General features: G+C 41.7%; 1 protein-coding gene across 1 annotated transcript; it reads right to left on the bottom strand.

Moving 5' to 3' along the window:
• Positions 1-469: 469 nt before the first annotated feature.
• Positions 470-11,927, bottom strand: lmo4b (LIM domain only 4b). The gene is made up of 5 exons (XM_085448254.1): positions 11,450-11,927; positions 9,874-10,114; positions 5,435-5,531; positions 3,592-3,747; positions 470-1,432 (listed from the first exon to the last, which is right to left on the bottom strand). Exons 2-5 carry the CDS (start codon positions 10,107-10,109, stop codon positions 1,424-1,426), a joined length of 498 nt encoding a protein of 165 aa, XP_085304380.1. The 5' UTR covers positions 10,110-10,114; positions 11,450-11,927; the 3' UTR covers positions 470-1,423.
• Between the last annotated feature and the right edge of the window lie 10,212 nt (positions 11,928-22,139).

Below are 22,139 nucleotides of genomic sequence, written 5' to 3'. Positions count from 1 at the left end.
ACTCCGCAGATAAGCGCATCAGCCATTACCGGGTCCCTCCTTCAGACCTATTAGGTCTTGCAAGGACTTCAAACACCAATTTGTTCTGCAAATAGCCCATTCAATTTGTGCCTGCCAGAAAGAGACACCTCTCTCCCTCTCTGCAGTAATTGAATCTTCAAAGGGACATTTTCCTCCATTTCTGTCAGGTATTAGAGTGATGAATAGCAAACGGTCATCCGAACAGAAAAGAGAGGATACATGTTTATCCATTTTCAGTTAGACGCTCATCATGCGCCTTGATGATTGCGAGGCTGGGAATTGAATGGCAGTGCTGCAGGATGTTCAATAGAGGATTTTCAGCCATGCTGATATCAGGCTTTTGCCCACTTGAATAGACAAAATTAGCCAGGTACTCATTACAACATCTAAAAACCCAAGTTTAGCTAATTAGAGACACTGAAGCTTTACAATGAATTTAAGGAGGCTATTAAATCTTCAATATTTTTATTACTTAAATACACCATACTGGAGCAAATGTCTCGGAAAATATCACAAATAAATTTCTCTTTCATTCAGCATTTAAATGTTGGTGATGATCTCTACATTACTGACTATGAGCAAATTTCTTCAGCTTGCCATGAGTTTCAAAGGGAGGAGCTGAGTGCGGAGGGGTCAGATGTACTGTAGCCACGCCTGGACAACGACATTTACATGCATACTGTACATACATGGTAGTTTTACAAATACACCAAGAGAGTGTTCATGATTTGTTTTCCACAAAATGCCACAGATTTTTTTTAAACCCCATCTTAATATATAGATATATACCACCAAAAAGAAAGAAAGAAAACCAAAAAACACATTCCCCTTTGACAACACTTAAAATATAGAAAGTGGAAACACCATGTTGCTGGGAAATGAGGATAGAAAAGGAGGAGAGGAAAAATGAAAAAGTCCCGGTTTCCCCCCAAAATGTCTTTAAACAAATGTGCAGAGTTGAAAAGCCTGCGCCTTTTAAACCTCATTAGTCTCGTTCCTTCTCTTCAGTCACAACATAGTCTCGTCACGTTGTTTAATTTTCTCCTCCCGTAGAGTCCTCTAGGATTCGGATCGGTCTCCCCCTTTTTTCACTTTTCTTTTTTCCCCCCCTTTAAATCGTCCCAAGGTCACAGAGTCCGCAGTGTCCCGATTCAGGTGTAGTAAGTGCAAGTATCCACCCACAGTTGGGGAAAAGCCAAGGATTGAAGGCTGAGCGCTGGGTATGAGTTGCAGAAATAAAAAGTCAGGTTACTGATTGAGATGTGAGGAGGATTCCTTTAGGACAAAAGGGCCTGGGGGCACAGCTAAAAAGGCCGGGGTGCTGCTGATCCACACTGTCTCGGGTGTCAATGGGTAAGGGTTAAAATGAAGGCACACATCCTGCTTCCTGCACGGCTCCCGCCTAACACACCTGAAAGGAGAGGGCGATAAAAAATTTAAAAAAAAAAAAAGGGAAAAGTTTAAATGAGAACAGACATCAAGCCGTCATTAAGAGCATCAGTTCACAAAATGTCATAAATGTTTCACCCCTTGATAAATAAACTTTCCACCAGCTCCAGTGTTTAATTTATTGATCAGCCAGGCTTTGAAAACCATCTGGTGTCCCATTTACTTTGCATTAACTAAAAGTGCATTCATGAAGCGATTCTCTTTGGTATAATTAGAACCACGCTCCGACATAACTGCAGGAGGTGTTCAGTCCTTTGAAACAGAAAAATGCAGGGGAGGAAAGACAATTATCTGTCTGGGTACCAGCAGCATTCAACTTTTTCATCTTTCTTGTTTTTTTTCCTCCGCGATTCGAAGGGGCGATTTACTTTTCCCTTCATCCCTCAAATCACTAGGAGGGCTTCAATCTATTAGTAATTGCAAACTCCTACTTGGGGGCTAATTAAAGTGACTGACGCTGGGAGGGTCCCTCTCCCCTGGGTCAAAGCAGCTCTGTATGAGAGCGGTAATTTGTCTGTTCTGAACAAAGAGATTAGGAAGAAGCTGGGAAGAAAGCTTAATAAATGAGCATCACATGTCCTACGCCATGATCGTGAACACCACCAATTATGTCACAGCGAAATCGCACATAATCAAAACAACGGTCAGAAGATAACCCTGTGACTGCTTCATTTTCTCCTCTGCTAAACCAGCTTCTATATTCAGGCCGATACACTGGAGCCGTATTGATTCAGAGGGCTGTTATCCTGCTGTAAGCCTCTGCTGTTTGAGGCTGTCGAAATTCTGTTCGAGCAAAAGAAATACAGTGTGATAAAGTGCTTGAGCGGCAGAATAATTCTCCTTATTTCACTCGCGCAGATAACAAAAGCATCCAGAGACTGTTCCCACTGAGCGATGAGTCTCTGTTTATTTAATAATTCGCTCTCTGCTATAATTAAAGCACCAGGGCCAATATTCAGATTGCATTTTAGCATCAATAATTCAGCAGTTTTCACTACAATTGATGTTAGTGCATAAATAAACAATGAGGCCTCATATTTACTACACCAGCCATGCTGCAAGAGACACTGGGGGTGGGAGCAAGGACTTAAACAGACATTTAAAATTAAGCTAGATAATGCAACGGCTTTCAATTTAAATGTGAGGAGCTCTTAGAGCTCCAAGAGCTGATTTGTAAAAGTGACAAGCCCTTAAAAGGCCTGTGACGTAAGGGGAGGAGGGATGTGGGGGGGCTTAATGGAGTTCTACCTCTCCTCTACTCACAGAACCACTCAAGGTGAAATGCATGCTCCCAACAATATAATTCCTCTTTCAGTCAGACTCTGACACACTCCAAACACCTCCCATATCTCTCAGTGTGCTCTATGTGCAGACAAGGTATCAATAAAGCTGCTTGTTGTGAGGCAAAAATGATTAGATCTGCTGCAGGCACAATGAAGCTATCCTGAAGAATGAAGTTATCCTTCGTATATGATTAGGCCTTCTGTTTTGCTTTCACTGGAGGCATCGAGATCAAATCAGGGAAAGCCATGATGACAGCTTTCATGATATACATGCTGCTGCAACTTGCTGTCTGTGTTCGCTTCTCGCCCCCACTCGGATGCACATTTTTGGCCTCGGAGTAATAACTTAACCCAGGTGATCCCAGGCGTGTTGATAGAAAAGTCAAATTCGGTTTTAAACACTCCGTATTAATGTTAAAAGTGGACGTCTGGCTCAGAACGGCAAAATAAATTCACAATGAGTCAAATATGTGTCTGCTGGTAACAAAGTGTGAGGGCAGCGGTACACAAAAACATCATTTTCGCATGCTTTGTGCTGACAGTTAATACAGATTTTCTAAGTTCATGTCCTCCAACAAGAATGATGGAAAAATCCATTGGCTGTCTAAAAATAAAATTCATCTCTGCTCTGTAAGATTTAATATCGGCTGCATGCCTTGCAGTGAAGTCGAATCGACGACATCAATATAAACAGAGTGAAAAATGTTGCCGTGAAAATTACAGATGTTTTTCCTTTTCCTGCTAATGACTCCGGCTGACTGATGACTTTTGCTGCTTGTCTTGTACTTTGAGACCACAAAGAACCGCGGGGCTCCCTCCGCCATCATGGGGGTCTTACCTTCTGGTCGGGCAGCAGCGGGTTCGTCTGCAGTGAACTCAAATGGCCGTTGATGAGCGCTGTGGGTCTGTCGTGTTCGCAGAACAGGCTGCCGTTGATGTAGTGGAACCGGTCCCCGGGGACGAGCCGGTTCCGACAGGTGGAACATGTGAAACACTGTAAACAAAGACAGAACCGATCTTAAAGGTCTTACAGGTCCTTCCCTGTAGTGTGTTTACATTGAACTTGTAAAGGAAGCTGAGGATAAAAATGTTGCTTAAGCAGGTTCCAAGAATCTTATTTGTGACTTGAGCGCCTGTGATCTCTAAATCTCAATTTCAATTAAAGGATCCTGCCTTTAAATTGCTCCTTAAATAAAGCCAGCGCACATTAAGATTTAGTGTTTGTGGAAGACACAACCATCATTTGGTTTCTAAATAGCTTCCCTGTTCTCAGTAATGTTATCAAGTAGCTAAAAAACAGACTTTTTACATTTTAACACACTAGAACACCACATCACATCTGTAAATTCAAAGATCTTGCATCTGGCATTTATTTCCTTACATCTGTCAAGGAGAAATCTTGTCACGTTGTTGATAGATATCATGCAAAATTCAGCCTTGGATACATACATGTGCAAATTGCAGTACTCTTATTTAACCACTAGGGACATCACGTCATGTCAAAGTTTCATAGCCAAGCATTTCTTTGTTTCTGTTGCAGCAACACCTGAGCCTTAATGCTGAAGTGCCAAAAAAGGTCAGATCCTGTAGTGTCCACTTTATTCTGCTCCACAAACAAGTCACCCCCACAGCCTCCCTCCTCCTGCTAACACGTCCAGCTTTACAGCTTTAAAAATGCATGGTACAAAAATCTGTTTTTCTCTTAATGAACAGCTAACCATCATTAACCGATAAATCAGTATGCCCTCATCCCGCCTAAACATGGCAACTTTAAATTTGAAATATAGTTGTTTTTAAGCACAGAGGCTTCAAAACCCAATGACTAACATCAGGGCAGCTACATCAATTTTTCATACGCAATCTATAGTTTTTGTAGAGACTTTGAGGCTTCAACCAAATATCTACACAAAATATTAATGTTTTCTCATAGCTAAGATCAAAACTGATCCTAGGTCTGTTTCATAAGTCTTCAAACACACGCTCACATCATTTTTCATCACAACATTTTAATACAGTGATGCTATAAAATTTCCTTTTTTGTGAAATAATATCAAAATGCTAAATGGATTAACATTACTCAAGAAGCTGAAAATTTTAATTATTAAACATGAGAACAGATGGTGATTAAATGATTAATCCGCTTATTGTTTTAGCACTCCAGCAGTTGGATTTTACACCAATTTGAATTCAAACTAAAGTTTTTGCTTTAATACTTTTTTGGATCTCCTGTTAATCATATCTCATTAGCCCTGCTCCGTACAGACAGTAGTCGCTATTGACCACAACAGAGACATTTTAAGCCAAGCACACAACATAATTAGTGTAAAGTTAATTCAATGTGATGCTGATTTGTGTGTTCTTCAAAGAGATAATTCCGATACTAAGGAAAACACTGTTATACACAAAACTGAAAACTAGGAGTGTGCTGATGTGTCGGTTGAATATCCGTTTGTTCAGCTGATTGATATCGGTATATTGGCAAAATGCTAAAATATGAAGTTACAAATGAAAGAAAATAATGGGATCACCATCAGTTATCTCCAAAAAAAAATGTTATTTGAAACATCGGCCCAGGATTTCATAACCGATGCATCGCTGCTAAAAACAAAACAAAGGCTTTAAACTGTGCAGCACTCCAACTTCATCAAGTTCAAAACTCCAGAGAGGAAACTTGACTTTACCTTGAGATGGTACACATTGCCCTGTGCCCTCATCACCAGTTCACTGGCTGGAATAGACTGACCACAGGCGCTGCAAGCTCCACTGTTCCCAAATAATCTGAGGGGGGGGAAGAAAGGGACGAAGAAGGAGTGTTACTGTGGAGCTGCTGTATGCATCTGCACAGATTTAGCCTTGTGTAATGGACTGTCCACACTTTTCTCTGCAGAGTGTGTGACTGAATGAAAAGTGTATCCGGCGCTAAGTTTCCCCCCAACTCCATTTCTGCCTCGAAGGGAAAACATACAGCAGAAGAAATAGAAAATCATCACAGTATCAACAGGAAAAATGAATCCAACACGACTCTGCCCTCCACAAGCATCTAGCACTGAAACTGCATATTACTTTGGCTGCACATTTTTTGCAGCCTAATAATAACGTGGAACATAAGCAATAAGGACCTAAGAGGATTTGATTGTACATCCAGGCAGAGATGTAGTGCTTTTGCCATTAGGACTCCTGTGAATGCTCCGTCAGTGCCGTGTTTCCATTAGAAACCCCGTAGCTACTCGGGTTGATATATAATGTGCATGGGTTAACCTTTTCAATCATGGTGTCAACACTTTAGATTTGCTTCTGCTCATCTCTTTCGTCCCTAACCTTCTCTCTCTCTCTCTCTCTCTCTCTCTCTCTCTGCCTCTTGATAATGAAATGCTTGCTCCAGCTTCCCTTCTATCTTCCTTCTGAGTCCACAATTTAGATTACTTCATCTCGGTGAGCAGCAAACTGAATGAAATTTCGATTTGAGCAGAAAGTAATTTACTGGGATCTGGACCCATTTGTCATCATATCTCACCGGGTGTTTGCTCTATCACTGCACTTTTCCTAAGCAATCAAATAAGACCACGGCATCTGACATGCTCCGGAGAGAAGGAGAGAGAGGGAGAGAGAGGGATGGAGACAGAAAGGGATAGGGGGGAGTGGTTAACACTGGCGTGCGTGCATCAGATAAAGTTGTTTGGTTGGGGGGAAAAAAAATTAACAAGCGAAAGAAAGAACAACAAGATCAAAGTGTCTTTCTGCGCAGACCTTCTTGAAGACATTTTTTATGAAATGTATTTAACAAAGAGGGAATAAATGCCTCTACCATCCCAACCATAACCCGAGCAGTTGTTAGAAAAACTGACAAACAAACAAGCCAGAGCTCTTTGCAAAGGGACACAGAAATGGCTTTCAATAAGGCAGCTTAGGCTGAAGCAAATTTTGTCTTGGCATCATTTGGAATGGCTCCATCAAAACTCAATTTCAGAAACTAATTAACTGGAGACCGTCGTCACAACACTGCCAATTCTCTGCTCTCGCTGGGACAAACATGACAGTGGAAATGAACATATATGCCTTGCTTTAAGACTCTTGTGCTCTGCTGCAATGTGTGTGTGTGGAGAAGCAAAACTACACTTTCCCCACAAGATGTTTCTGCATATCAAAGCCGGCTCATTCCGAAATTCAAACTTCGCTCAAATTGAAAACATGTTCCTCGTGCTCTTGTTGAATATGTTGCTCGAGGAGTTTCCTCCTGTGCGAAAGCTTTTGAGAGGTGAGGAAACAAAGGACAAAAGGAGTTTTCACCGCAGCCTTTTTACATTTGGGCGCAGTGTGAAACTCGTACCGGGTTAATTATTTTACCAGGGGATAGCTCTTGATAGTATTTGATTTAGGAGCCAAAGCCTTTAGGTGCTCAATTAAGTTGCTGCATCGGTTTAGAGTTGGGCTCTAATGGCCTCTTCTGCCAGTGAACTACAGCGCTGAGGTGAAGCCAACACCCCAGGTCAGTATAATTAAGGCCAAGGGACTCTTAATTGCAATGACACATCTGGTTTCTGCTTTTTGCAACAAAAAAAATCAGTTACTCACTACGTTTCTCGGGGATGGCTTTATCTTGATTTATCTGTCGTCTTCCGCCCTTGTGAATCTGTCTTAGATTAAATTAAATAACAAACAAAAAAACACATTTGGACCTGTCTGTTGCCTATGCAGGCAATGACTATTGGATTTCATTTCAGCGCTGACTGCCGGGTGAAATATAGCATAGCTTGCTGCGAGGCTGTCTGGTAAATGCAGACCTCATTCACCAAGGCCTTTGAGTAGGGTAAAATTACCCCACAACAATGATTTCTGCAACACAGTCCATTAAAAATGCCTCTCTACATCAGCAGCCAAAGCACCTTAAAAGCACTAGGCCATATTGATACTGAAGCGGGGCTTTGCATAATGGCAAGAGCTGCATTAGAGAAAAGGGTGGAGGGGGGGTAGGACAGGGCGGGGTGGGGAGATTGCGAGGATGAGGGAGGGTTCGCGTGAATCTGTGATGTGCATGTGTTTCAGGAGGAGGGGGTGGGGGTGTGTAGGGCTGGAGTCGGAGGCTGGGTGGTGCTGGCGGTGGGGGATCAGCCAAATTACACTTGGTTAATTCAGAGTAACAGATCTGGCCCCAAGTGAATTGAAGGCCTTGAATTAATTCTGTTATGACAAATCAAGATAAACGTTTCCCCTAAATTGCATGCGATTTAATTAATTTCTGAGATCCAGTTTTTTTTTTTCCTCCCCTGGCCTAATAGTTCACATTCTCTTGTGCTGTCATAGTGCTTGAGTGGGCAGACTTCAAAGTGATATTAAATAACCAACTATTAGATTTACCTCACACGTTCTATTGGAAAAGTGCCATTTAATTACCTAGGCTTATTCAATTAAGGGGACACACATTCTCCCTGAATCCAGCAGCCACAAGTAAATTAATTCTCCCTCTACTAGCAGCCCACAGAAATAATATCACCTCCAGCTTAAAACAACATGATCCCTACAGCAAACACAACTTTGGCTTTAAGTTAAAGCTTTTGGGGACAAGCGCTGCATGAAAAACAGGGGATGGGTTATCATCCCAGGCCAGGCATACGACTCAACTCCCGATCAGTCAGATGAGCATTATTAAATCAGCTGTATGGATATAAAGCTGAAGCTGCAGCTGAGAACGTATGTTGAGCTGTTTAGCACTCTATTACAAATATGAATCTGCCCCTTTAAGATGAAGAGGGGGAAAAAAACAGCAGCAAATGGCCTTCACAATAATCCCTCTTCTCTCTGTCTTTCTCTCTTGCTCTCTCTCAAAAGCCAATTTGGTTAATTAAATGTTTTGTTTGCAGTGTGGCTCTCATTCATTTCGGACACGTCATTGGGAGCGGATACAAGCCAGGGACCAGATCTCATTAGATAAAACCCATCAGGACTAAAGGAAATGGAGGGGGACTATAATTAAAGCATTTAATTGTGTAGACTCACTGTCAGATGTTTTTTTCCTACCCCGCTCCTGTCTTTATCTCCACAGAGATCTCATGGTTCCATAATGTGCGTTTTAGCTCTTCCACCAAGCATGCTCTCATTACAAGTGGAAAGGTGTATCCACATTTTCCCCCCCTTCCAATTTTAATTACGTTATAGTCCCATTATGAATGAAGTACCCCATTGACTTCCCCATCCTTTTTATGAGGTGGGTGTGAGAGCGCACAGGCGCACTTTAGATTTTGAATTATCCGTGCAGATTTGATAGCAGCGTTGTACGTTAACTGGAGTGCGGTTCCATCCATTAGAATATGAGCATGCATTTCTATTATATAACAATAAAAGCAGACTCTCCGACTGTCTTGCATGAATAGAAACTCAAGTTTAGCAAATGGCTAATTGATTGGCTTAAAAATCCATACCAGTCTAGCACATGAGGCTGAGTCAAGGATGCATGTCAACTTTCAGTAAACTGCACCTTCTCTCGTCACTTAAGACTGCTCAACATGACCAGAATGAGTGTCATCAACAAGCTCTGGTTGGGTGTCTGGCACACCTACTTGAATATTTAAAAAGGCTCTCTTTGCTAATTAAATGATCCTTTTTCCACTGTATTAAAAAAATTTAATAAAACAGCCTTCACTGAACACAGATCCTGTCCGTGTCTCTTGCAGAGCTAACTCAAGTCATTTAGGACCAGTTTTCTGTTCTTTTGTTGATTGTAAAACAGGACAGACCGCATTATGACCTGCACAGACTCTCTCCTTTTGCTTTGTGCTCTGTCAACATGGCGCCACGTTTGGCGTCTTTCAGGGCAGGCCAGAGAGCCTTCAACCAGGATGCCTTAATGAGCGCTGATGACGTTAGTACAATTTGAGACGTGCAGGAATGCACCAAACTTTGCGGACGGTTGCATGACCATGACAGATCTACATCAGCTTAGTCCTGCTTTTAACTTGATTTAATATCACAGCCTAATATAATCCAGAAGAAAAGTTCTACGGGCTATGAGAAGCACAGTTTTTCCTTTTAAATTCATGCAAGATGTTTAAACATCAAACTTGCTCAGTAAGGCTGCACAAGCAAAATACAGAAAACTGAACACACAACCTGGTGATTTCCTCACCTGATGTAGTCGTTTCTACAGAGGATCATGCCACTTTTTGTGTAGCACGATGTGCCGATCTCACCCAGCTGGGCCTGGCAGCAGGAGCACTTGAGGCATCGGCTGTGCCAGTAGCTGTCCATGGTGTAAAGGAGGAAACGGTCCGCAATTTTGCCCCCGCAGCCGGCGCACCGCTTCCAGGACAGAGAACCTGTGCCCACCGGTGGTGGCTGGCTGCTGCCTCCGGGATTCACCATCGTACCTGAGAACACACAGAAGAAACCATGACAGGTTGCTGTTCAGACTATTATTTTTTTTCCTTTTACACTCAAGGACTGCTTTGTACACACAAGGGTCAGGACTTACACAGCTATGAGTTGACACATTTGTCATAACTGATCAGTTATCAGCTGTTTGAACATGTTGTATCTGCAGCTGCGAAGCCCGATCTCTGCTACAAGACAACCACAAGTCACTTAGTGAATTAATCTGCCCTTGATCTCTACGCTGTTGCTTCATCAGACCTCTTGTGATGAATGTCTATTCACTGATAACACTGTGGGGCCAGAGGAACAATTACACAGCATGGGCCTTTGTTGAGCTGTCCTAATGGCGCACAATTCCTCACTCTGCAAAGAGGTGATGTCCACAGCAAAACTCAAGGGAGTGAGTAAAGGGAGGCTGATGTTTGGCACAATAGTTCTGATGCTGCATGAGCCTTTGACCTCAGCCAAGTATATGATCACGCATCTACACCACAGCCCTGATACAGCGATGTGCACACGCTGTAATGATGTTAAATGTTCTAATCTACTGAAATGCAGGCATTTGTTTCACCCACCAAATTAATGTGGGCTCTTTCAAATGTAATCCTCTCCAATTTGGTCAGGCAGCCTCGCCTGGATAAAGCCAAATCTATGTTGAAAGACAGGTAGGCTAATTAGAGTTAGGAAGAGGGAGGGTGGGGGGTGCACAGAGAAAAGCATTCAGTAAGCCCATTAGCGATGGCTCTTAGGGACAAACCACAGCGTACCTTAGTGCTGATTAAATCTAAAAGGAGATGAATCAAAAAAGCCGACCTGAAAGTGACTCCCGGATAAACAAGACGGGGCCATCATCAAGTTTCATTCAGAGGAGTTTCCTTTTTTTCCGCTGAGGGATGGAGGGGACGGGGAGGGGAAGAGGAGGGGGGTGGCTTTTAACTTAAATGGGCTAACTCAAGTAATTACACGGGCAAGCAATTTGGAGACCAAGTCATGGAAATAGAAGAGGGAGCGAGAGAGACGGAGGGGGGGAACATATCAGACAGCCATGTGCTAAAAGCTTCTGTCCGCTGCCTGATTTTGTTTTTGAAATAGAAAATAAAAGAAATGCAGCTTCACATCTCAATTACTACGAGCTGAGTCCTTTAAAAAGACCAGTGTAATGTCCGCTGTCACATCTGAGCGCAGGCATTCCTAAAATAGACACAGGCGGACTCAAAACCGACTGTTTCCACTCTGAAAACTACGGACAATTGCAGGTAGCATATATACATATAAAATATATATATACAGCGCAAACACACAGAACAGCTGTACCAGCGGCAAACACCCACCTCGTTTGTCTCCTTTCAGGGTAATGGCTGTAAAGTTGACGGCTTGAATGGCAGGTAGGCGAACAGGTAGGCTGCAACAACAGTACCCCAAAAAAGTACAGGTAGAAAGCGGACGCGACACCGCGCGCGGTCGTCGGCCTCCAGCTCCGCGCGGCAGCGAAACCCTCGAGCTCGGCTCTTCAGCAAGCAAATGGAGTTATCAGATAGTATTTCCACTGGATGCTTCCCGTTTAACTGCTGCTGCCGCTTTTAGTGCTCTTTTTCTCGCTGGAACAAAAACGAGTCCATCACAAGCCGTAATTACAGGTCTGCGCATGCCGTTGTGTCCACAGAGCTGGAGAAGTGCGTGGAGAAGAGGGAGGGAGAAAAAACAGAAACACGGAGGCAGGCAGAGAAGCTGTAATTGACTGTCCTCTGCTCTGGTCTCTGGGTCCCGTTAGCTGCTTGTTCTACATGTGTCGCTGACAGGAAGAAACCTCCAGTAAAAAAGCCCCTTCAGCCGCGTGACGAAAGGGCCTCGGCAGCCAATCCGCGCGCGGTCCATTTAAGAGGAATAACAATTCTGGCCAATCAGAGGGAGGCGAGACTGACTCGGACACGCAGACAGAGAAGGATGGAAACGGAGGTGAGATGGACCGGAGAGAAGAGACACGCAGCAGTCCAACGTATACAAGCCAAATCAGGGGCAGAGACGAGATTAGAGCGGATTTATACGACAAAGAAAATCCGTAGAATAAGCTCAGTGTCCTGTTTAAGGAGCTTCAATATCACCGTGATAAATATATTATCTCTTCTAAACGTCCATAATACTCGAACATGGAGAGATTGCATATGAAGCATTGTAATAATATACAGATCAAACTGTCTCCATTGTCGGGACTACTGAAAGCTGCATAGCAACATCCTGTAGGCTGCATTCATCTCACGCCCGACTTTAATTAGTTGACATTCAATAACTACTTAGTTTACCGAGGGTGACTCCAACCTCTGGGAAATATCAAGCCCCCCTAATAGCTGCGTAGTGGCGCCATCGTCTGTCACTGGAAAAAATCGCAGCGAGGCCTGCTGTCGTTTACAACCTCATTAAGCCTCGGGTCATTGGTTTCAACACCTATTAAGGCTAATCTGCAAGACCTGATTTGGCTGAGATCCTTTTAATTCCTTCAGTTTGAGTTTTTCCACCATCACGTGACACTTCTGAGATCCCATCAACTGAAGGTGACTGTAACGCTTTTTTAATAAAAATGAAATGTATATGGTGGCGACACCACGACAGAGAGGCGGGGGGCTGCTCTCCTTGTAAAGAAAAGCTGCAAACAAGTGACGTCTTCAGTTTAACCAAAAACAGTTGCTATTGGAGAAAAGTTTCCCTGTTTGAGATTCAGCAGGCTGAGTGGTTTTACATGACAAAACGGCTCTCTTATAAGATGCCCCTGGCTTCATTAGAAAGACGTCAGATGTATAAAGATGATCTTTTTCTTGACTTTAATTGTTTAATTATTCCTGCAGCTCCGAAGAGATCGCGCTGCATCAAGCTGATTTCCCTTTTGGCAAAGCCGGTGCTACTCCGCCTTGGTTTGAGCCACATTCTCCTGACATTCTCATCAAGCCTCTCACTCAGCAGAACAAAAAAACCCCACGGAAGATTGCAAAGAATGTCTTTTCCACCAAGGAATGATTAATTGATATAAATGATTAAAACAGAGGAAAATTATGAAATGAATTTGAAAAGAGGCCTCACAGGAAAAGCTTTGTTTGTTCCGGGCCTTTTTTAATGAGCTTTTCATAACTGGGCAAGAGAAATTACTCTGCGTGTTCTTTTTCTGGAGCTCTTTTGCAAAATAATTATGGCTAGTTGAAGTGAGGAGGAGGAAGTGGAGGGGTCAGGGAGACGAGGGGGAGAGAAGAGGGTGGGTGGCTGGGTAGGTGGGGGTTCCCTCAGAAATTGATCACCTCCTTTCTCCGCTGAGATCTTTGAGTCCTATGGCAGTTTCCAAGCAGCTGCATTATGACAAAAAAAAAAAAAAAGAAAAACGAAAGAAAGCAGCCAACAACAATATGATTGAACACTATTTCAGTGTTTAAACAGGGACGAGAGAGCGTCAGATGTGGCTCACAGTGTTGATACTCCCCACAGGGGTGATCTCACTGAGATGAAAAGGAGACCACGGTGCTTCATAATGAAGCTGCTTGTCCTGTGGGAAAAAGCAATAGAGCCGCAGTGAGCACGGTGGTTAACTTCAGCCTGGGATTCGCTCTGTGTTCTCGTCTATTGACGTGACACTGAGCCGCAGAGAGGCCGGTTTCAGCCTGAGAGTTTACACAAAACATCCAGGCCACTCCAACATTCTCTCGGGCTCATATTCTGAGATCGCACAGCTACATGTGGCCTCGTCTGCCGTTTGCGATACGACGTTGCTCTCGCTTTACTGCACATGTTGTCTGTAAAAGAGAATGATGTTCAGTTAGCTGAGCCAACTGATCAGGGAAGATTAGAGTTCAGATTATCTGCAGATACAGAGAAGCTGCTCTAGGACTGCACACAGGGTGGCACAAAGATCTCTGAGTGAAATCTGCTAAATGAGTAAAAGGTTACTTACCTAAAGAGCCATTAAAGGAACACTTAAAGTCCACATTCTCCGAAAAACATGTTGATTCAGGATGCTTCTGAAAGTGATAAACTGATTTCCTGAACATCTAAAGTGCTTTTTTCTGGATCAGACACAACACACCAGTACACACAACTTTGTGCATCTGAGAAATTGCAAAGGTTTGCAAAATTTTAAAGTTATTATAATTATATAATCCAGGCCTGTCAAAGTCAGTTCAAATGCTTTAATTGAATCAAAAATGCATGCCCTGCATAGCCTTCTCATGTACAGTTTGATCCACATACTTCACCCAGGCCACAAAAGTGCTCCTTTGCCTTTCCATGATGGGAATCTGCACACCGTACAAAGAAACTCTACTGGATTGAGATCTGGTGACTGTGGAGACCATATGAGTATTATGAGCTCATTGTGATGTTCAAGTAGCCAGTTTGAAACGATCTGAGGTTTGTGACATGTTGCGATCAGAAAATGGGTACACTGTGGTCATAAAGGAATGCACATAGTCAGCAGCAATACTCAGACAAACTATGGTGTTTAAATGATGCTGAGCTCATACTAGTATTCCAAGAAATATTCCCCACACCACTGCCGGCAGCCTGAAATGTTGATACAAGGCAGGATGGATCTGTGCTTCATGCCAAATTCTGACACCACCACTTGAAAGTGGCAACAGAAACTGAGGCTCATCTGACTAGGCATCCTTTTTCCAGTCTTCTAAAATCCAATGTTGAGAATTCCCATGTGAATTGCAGGCTCAATTTCCTGTTCTTAGTTGATAGGAGTTGCACCAGGTGTGGTCTTCTGCTGCTGTAGGCCATCTGCTTCACAGTTCAATCTGTTGTTTGGTGTGTGTGGACTTACTGTTGTTTTCCTGTCAGCTCAAAGAAGTCTGGTAGTTGTCCTCTGACCTCTGGCATCAACACGGCATTTTCACCTCAAGTCACTTAAATCTACATTTTTCCATATTCTCTCAGATTCTGTACTTCAGCAGGTCATCTTGACAATGCCTAAATGCAAATTGTTGCTGTAAGTAAAAAAGTAAAAATCTATTTCCAAGTAAAAGAAATAGATTTTTCATCATGAATTTTTCTTAAATTTTTATTAAGAATCTAAAATAATATATGGATTGGATAACAAGGGACAAATTTGGCTCCATGGCCTTGAGTTTGGCACATGTGGCATAATCAAAGCTAAAGAAGAGTTTGCAGATCATAGCGCAATCATGCATGCTATTCATGTGAATATACTAGAAAATATAGTATTGTTTGTTTCTGATGTTTACTGATTTTTGGTACCAAAATAATTTACAAATGGGTTATTTGTAAGCAAACACCAAAAGTTTTTAATTAAACTTTAACTGAGGATGTCATAGCACATCTGTGCTCACATTTGGCCAAGTAGGCGGTACTCAATAGTAAATAGCCCAAGATTTATATAGCAATTTTGCATTCTTACTGACCACTCAAAGTCAGGCAGTGTTTTCCACTCACTACTGCACAGAATCTGGTCACAGGAGCAGAATGGCAGCATACACTATCATTTCCATAACAGTGTAGCGTCTCTTTTGTAAAGTGAAAGGAAGTGGGGACAATGCATCAGTCATAGGTAGGGGTGGCTGATTTAGAGTTTAGAGTAAGTTCATTTAGAGTAAAAAAGCGCTATATAAGAATGAGTCCATTCATCTTTTTACAGTCTATGGTGGAAGAAATTGGCTAGGCTGTGTCCTAAGCTGTCACCAGTCCTGTACTCATTCCTCTTTCTCATCGTGTGATCAGCCTCATGTGCATACATAGTCATCTCTCCCCAGTTGTGTTTATCAGATCCTCTGTTGAGATTCTAGTGTTTAACCCGTCTTGCTTCCTGGTTTTGGTGCTGCTTAGGATTCCCTTTTAAGTTTGGCTGTGTTTTTGAAAGTATCACCGGCTTGTTAATTGTTAATAAGTTTTGTGTTTTTGACTGAGCTTTTGCTTCTGCATTTGGACATCCTGACTTGTGGCTAATTATAACACCACAGCCGTGCTGACACTCTGATTGTGTGGCCAGCAAGTAACATATTGAAAGACAGATGTAGCAACTGTGACATCACCCATTTGTCTGTGAAACTTAGATTGGTTTTTACTACAGCTGAACAGTGAAGCCTGCCTAGGATTTGCTACAGAGAACCAAACCCTTTCTTTATACCAGGGTGTGAAGCTTTTTCTTTTCTGGAGTCTGTCCCATGGCCAATTGTGGAACTGCAGCTTTGGCACTTCCACACTGGCTTCATTTGTCCAACCCAGGAGGTCTCTGCTCACATTTTATCCCCTTTATTGCTCAAAAGGTGCTAAAAGCTGTCTGTCTCTTCCCCAGCCACTATACTTAACTGCGTTAACAGATTACTGGTTGTACATGGCTGTACCTACACGTAGCACGCAAAATTATGTTAAATACCATCTAAATCTCCTGTGGAATGCAGATAACCACATTTTATTTTCGCATTGTTCGTTGATTCGATTGCTCAAACATTTAATAGCAGTGAAGCCTGGAGGTAAATTAGACACGAAAAGAACAACAAATAAGAATCCAGCCGACCACATTCAGCTCACTACAGAGCAAATCACTCCACTTTATGGTTATGGTAGAATACAGTTGTGCAATATGTAGCAGAAATGGTATGAAAATAAGCACATTCAGAATGACTAAAGTTTCATCAAACCCTTCAATCTGAGGTCACGGCTGCGTTGCTTTGTTTTGTGGTATGCTGCGGTGGTTCCAACTCGACTTGGGTCACGAAACAATGAAACAGCCTGAAGTGTTTAGCTCGATATTCCCACGTTAAAATGTGCCTCACTTCATTTATTTGGGGGTATTGATCGCATTCATTTATCGTTTGTAATTAAACAGAGAACAAGCAAGCTTAGGTAAACAGAAATCAACAGCTCAATAAATGCTTCATCTGTGTCAGAGGGGTTAGTTAAAACCTCTGCTGGAAGTTTCTGATTTTTCCGGAGTAAGAAATTTGAAAAATATGTCAGCAACAATACAGTGGCCTGAAGTTTTAGACATAAAAAGAAAGCAGAGTGATACTAAGTCAGAGTCCATTATCCAAACTTCAATATTAGAGATATTTCTTGGTTTTTTAAAGTGACACTCCACATTTTGGGAAAATGTAATTATTTGTTTTCCATCTCAGGGTGACATTCGAGGTTGATGTGTCAATGCGCATTAAATAAACAGAGCTGAAGTTAGGTTTAGCCTAGCTTAGCATAAAATAAGACATATAAGGAGCTCCTTATATGTACAATACTAAGTAAAAAAAAAACCCCACACATTTAAAGCTGTTGTATTTAGAGAGCTGTTTAGTGATAAGGTGTTATTTGGTACTAAAACAGGAAAAGCTCATTTTGATAGCAAAACAAAGACTGTCTAAGGAGTTTGTTCCATTGATACTAGAATGGGACATGAGCTGATAAGGTTTACTAGAATTAGGGTTTGATACCCTTGTATATATGGTTCCAATCAAGCAACAACCCCCAAAGGTAAAAAAGGAAGCTTCTTGAAGCTTTTTTCAATGGCCACTTCAGGCAGCCATCAAAAAAAATGAGTCAGTCCCCACAGACTCTGATTTGCTGTTGCCTTCTAGTTTTACAGTATTTTAAAGGAAGTTTATGTTAAGTTTTGGCTGTTGTTTATTTTTTTAAAGAATCCCTCTGGATACTGGAGGTAAGGGCATGGCCACTTTGATAAACAGGTGTTCAGACACAAGCAACTGGAGCTGATCACAATAATTCAAGTCACTTAACTGAACCTCTGGTCCATCACTGTCTAATGGCCTACACTGGAATGATTTGCTCACAGCTGTACCAAAAAACTGTTTTCTATGTCGGAGGAAAGTTTTACGTTTGTGCAATTTCGAATTATTTCTTTTTATAGAGATCTTTTTAATTAGATCAAGCAATCTTGAAAACACCAGTAATTTATGTCGGCATTCTTTTCATTATGTGGGTAAATGGATATTAAAAAGGCAGTGGGTTCGTCACTAGTGCCTGGAACAGGATTCACTGTGTTAACAAAGAAATTGGAGAAGTTTGTTGCTGAGAGAAGTTGGTGGTGAAAGGGTCTCTTCAAATCTATGCAATAATCTTATAGATCCAGCAAAAAAAACCCCAAATGAATAATTAAATTACATCCACGTGGGATACAAACTTGGGAATCCTGGTTGAAAGCATCATGTCCGATTTACATCACTGCAAGCTACTAACGTAGATGTAATTAAAGCTCATTGTTTTGGCCCGGAGCTCTATTTCTTTGGTTCAGCCTCAGTTCTCTCATTAGACAACAAAATGCTAAAGTCACCTTGAGCTACCTGCCCTGGACAAAACATGAAAAACTATCTAGTGAACACAGTGGAGCATTTACAACTAAAGATTTCCACCTGCAGTCAGTTTATAAACTGAAGCATGAACTGGAGTTTGAGCTACTGCCCTCAGGTCGGTGTATTAGGACATTTGTTTGGTGGGCCAAAACATGTCTCTCTTATTCTACGGATTATTGATGGCAAATACAACTATGATCTTGGTTTCGACGCTACATTGAATCTTTGGCAGACATGGTGTGAATTTCCATTTCCTGCAGTTGAATTTACTGAGATGGCGTTAACTCTCGCAAGGCTACATTCTCTATGTCTAACTTAACTAACCACCCAAGACCACCTAACAGTACTCTTTTAAAACAAACTGTCCCAGCAATGCTAGTCGCCTGTTTCCAGCATTAAGATCAAAGTTACACCTCTATTTACATCTCTTTACCGTTTGACCTCATCAAATTCTTCTTGCTGGATTTTAAAACTCATCGTAAAACACATTTATACTCCTTGGCCTTCGATGTATTTAATCATTTTTGTGTACATCACTTTGTATCTCCTGTGCCTGCTGAAGTTAAGTTAAAGTGCTTTATATATAAAGTTGGTATGTTATGTTGCTTTTTGGGAGAAGCTAAATGGTTTGAATCAGAAAAGTTTTTGCATTTTAAATCTATTTAAAGGGAAAATGGGGAGACTACCGCGTTTGGACAGTACTGGTTACTTCCATGTAGGTCATAAATCATCACAGGACAAGAAGCTTTTTGTTATAAGTTGCTCCTACATACTATTTCCTTTTTCTTTTGGTGGCATTATTGGTGGTTTGTCACTTTCATATCCTCACACGATATCTAAATCTATTTTTCTTTCAACAAACATTTTGTCATTTGATGCTTTTCTAAATAAAAGGGGGACTTTTGCTCTCCTAAATTAACCGTGCTAAGTCTGTACAGGTCAGGATTGAGAGACAGACGTCTTTCGTAAAGCTACGTAATGAAACCATCTAGTCATGACATTTTCCTATAAATGTAATGGATTTTGTACGTTTTTTGATGGATCAGGGTGCACATTTCCAAATGCACCCGAAGCCCTTGACAGTAATGAATGTGCACAACAGAGCCAGAAAACATTTCAGTGACGGGAGAGGAGGGGGGGGGTGGGAAGAGAGGGAGAGAGACGTGAAATGATGGAATTCAGACTAAATGACAGAGAAGCAAAAACAGCCTTTCCTTTAAGTGCTTTAATCGTTGGATAATTGCTTCTACACACTATTTCAGACTCTCTGCATGCGCACACGTACAAACACAAACAGAACACCATGTGCTGCCTCTAACAACGTTGCTTTAATGAAATGTCGCGAATCCTTAATGAGTCTCAATGTCTTGTGATAAATTTCATAATTATTCAACCCCACGCAACTGGAGCGGGAAATTCATCAGTCAAAGCAAATTAGTTGGGATCCATTAGGGTTCAGTGTCTTGTAGGGACATTCACTTTATTAGCTCCTTACACCCATTGCAATAATTGGGAGCATATTTCATTTGGCTCTAACCCCACTTTACTGAATGACTGCTCTTTCCCGTTTTATTTACAGCGATGTGCTGTGTGCTGCATACTGTTCTTCAGTCTCTGTGATACAGTACGGAGCAGCGTGAGTGACAGCGCTGCTTCTTTGTTTCGATCTTGCTGTTTATTTTGGGAGTGGCATTTCTTCTACTTTGCTCGTTTTCCTTTCAGTGAAGCACAAGGCCGAATCTACCTGTGCCGTCTTTACCGATTCATCTAAAACTTCAAATGAAGCAAGTGGAGAGTAGCAGTGATTAAAACAAGTCAATAATGAAAGAGGGTTTTGTCTGTTTGTGAGGAGACCGCAGTCCGATCATGCAGGTCCTTGGTGATCAGTGGGACATGGCAGAGGGGATAATTTCTTTAAGATGACTGACGGTGGTTTCCACTCACAGATGCCTCTCTTGTTTGTCCTGGGGGTGCCTCGGGGTTCGCCTTCCCCTCGCTCCTCTGCCTCTTTTTCTGACAACCTGCAGACATCTCAGACGAGCTGCATTCTTCCCACAGAGACACCAAGTCTCAGACATGAAAGAGTGAGCGGGGAAGTGTCTCTGTTTAGTGTCGAGGCCATGGGAAACTGATGTTGGAGAGAAATGTGCACAAGGGTTCAGGTGTTGGCTGTCTTTGAGTGAAAGACCTTAACATGCGTTACTTTGTATTACTTTGGCTCTACTTTACTGCAAACTCCAAGGACCTTCAGCTGGGTAATGAATGTCTCAAAAGTTTAAAGGTTCAGTCAGTGTTTTTTGAGCTTATTCAATGGAAAAAAAGAATATGGTACTACTGAAATTACTTATTGTCATCAGATTAGACATGCAACCCTCCTCTCTCTGGACAGCTGGCAAACCTGCTAAACAACAACACCAGCTGGTCCTAAACTAACATTGCATCACCTAATGTTAGACTCCAGTGTCCCCCCAAAAAAATCACACTTTGCCTCTGATAAACAGTTTGATTATTCTCAAATAGTATGAAAGTTTTGTTTTTAAGTATCCGAATCCAAAATTTCAACTTGGCTCCACTTCAAACACAGTTTCGCTAACCCATGCTAACACTGGCAAAAACAGCAGTGCTTAAGGACTGAAAAGTTCAGAATATCCTCAACAACTCAACTCTGTCATCAGAGAGAAATGAGTTTCACTGACTCATATTGACCTCTTTACAGTCCAAATAGTGGATACTTGGTATATTGAAAGCTTAAAGCTGAGGTAAACAGCTGACTGACAGCCAACACTCACTACAGATCAAAAGCCAACAGAGTTGGTTGTCTTACAGTGGCCACCATAGCTAGGATTATGCACTTCAATTAAAAAAAAAAGAGTCAGTTTTTTACATCATTGGTTATTTGTCCAGATGTTTGCTTGTCAGGTGCCTTTTGTAGATTTATTAATGACTACAGTGTGTCTGGAGGTAAAGAAGATCTTATAGCACTGGAAAACCTCACTGGGAGGATGGGTGGGTATCTTCAGTGTGACTTTAACACAAGCATGCTTATAAATTAAAATCTGCAGATGTTCAGTGGATTATGTTGATGAAGCTGTTTCAAAACTCACAGTTTTGTTTTGTTTTTAATTAGCTGACTTGTTGGTATTTACATACCACTAAAGTGCCTCTGTGCACTCATTTCCTGTTTTCATGGCTTCGTACAAAACCTGTATGCACCAGAATGGATGAACAGGAGCAGCAGAGTTTAGGTTTATGATGACCAGAGGCAGAATTTTGTTTTATCCAGATAACTTTTGGATTAATCCTGAGTTTTCAGTATTTCGGGTATCAGGGAATATCACCTTGGTAAATTGTGTTGTGAACCAAGCATGCTCTAGAGAAAGTTGGGTTACAGATTAGAGATCAACAGGTATCACATCACTGCCTTCTGACCAATCAGTTCTCTGGAAAATCATGTCACCATTCCTAGAGTGTGCTGACAATAGAAGGGTCTAAAGTTTTCTAATAGCATCTTATGAATATATAAGTATAGAAATTCATAAGAGGCAATTGTATTATTTTATTCTTTTCCTGTTGGCTACAAATGATTTTACAACAGTTCTATTGTTGCATAAACATTAAGATCCTAAAACAGAGCAGCTATTTGTACTTGCTGACCCGCAGACTCATTTTGAATTCTGTTTTTATATTTATTCTTTACTTATTCTTTATTTTTAAACATGACTGA

This window comes from Copadichromis virginalis, linkage group LG23 (assembly GCF_057382275.1).
Source record: "Copadichromis virginalis isolate Kocher_CV1m ecotype Utaka linkage group LG23, C_Virginalis_male_GT1.1, whole genome shotgun sequence".
NCBI lineage: Eukaryota > Metazoa > Chordata > Actinopteri > Cichliformes > Cichlidae > Copadichromis > Copadichromis virginalis.
This window is presented reverse-complemented; position numbering and strand designations above follow the sequence as displayed.

Excerpts from the sequence above, each read along its gene's own strand:
- lmo4b (XM_085448254.1), bottom strand. The coding sequence starts at position 10,109 with ATGGTGAATCCCGGAGGCAGCAGCCAGCCACCACCGGTGGGCACAGGT. Across the intron at positions 5,532-9,873 it reads TGTAGAAACGACTACATCAG|ATTATTTGGGAACAGTGGAG; the intron begins GTGAGGAAATCA and ends CCCCCCCCTCAG. Across the intron at positions 3,748-5,434 it reads GCAATGTGTACCATCTCAAG|TGTTTCACATGTTCCACCTG; the intron begins GTAAAGTCAAGT and ends CTTTGTTTACAG.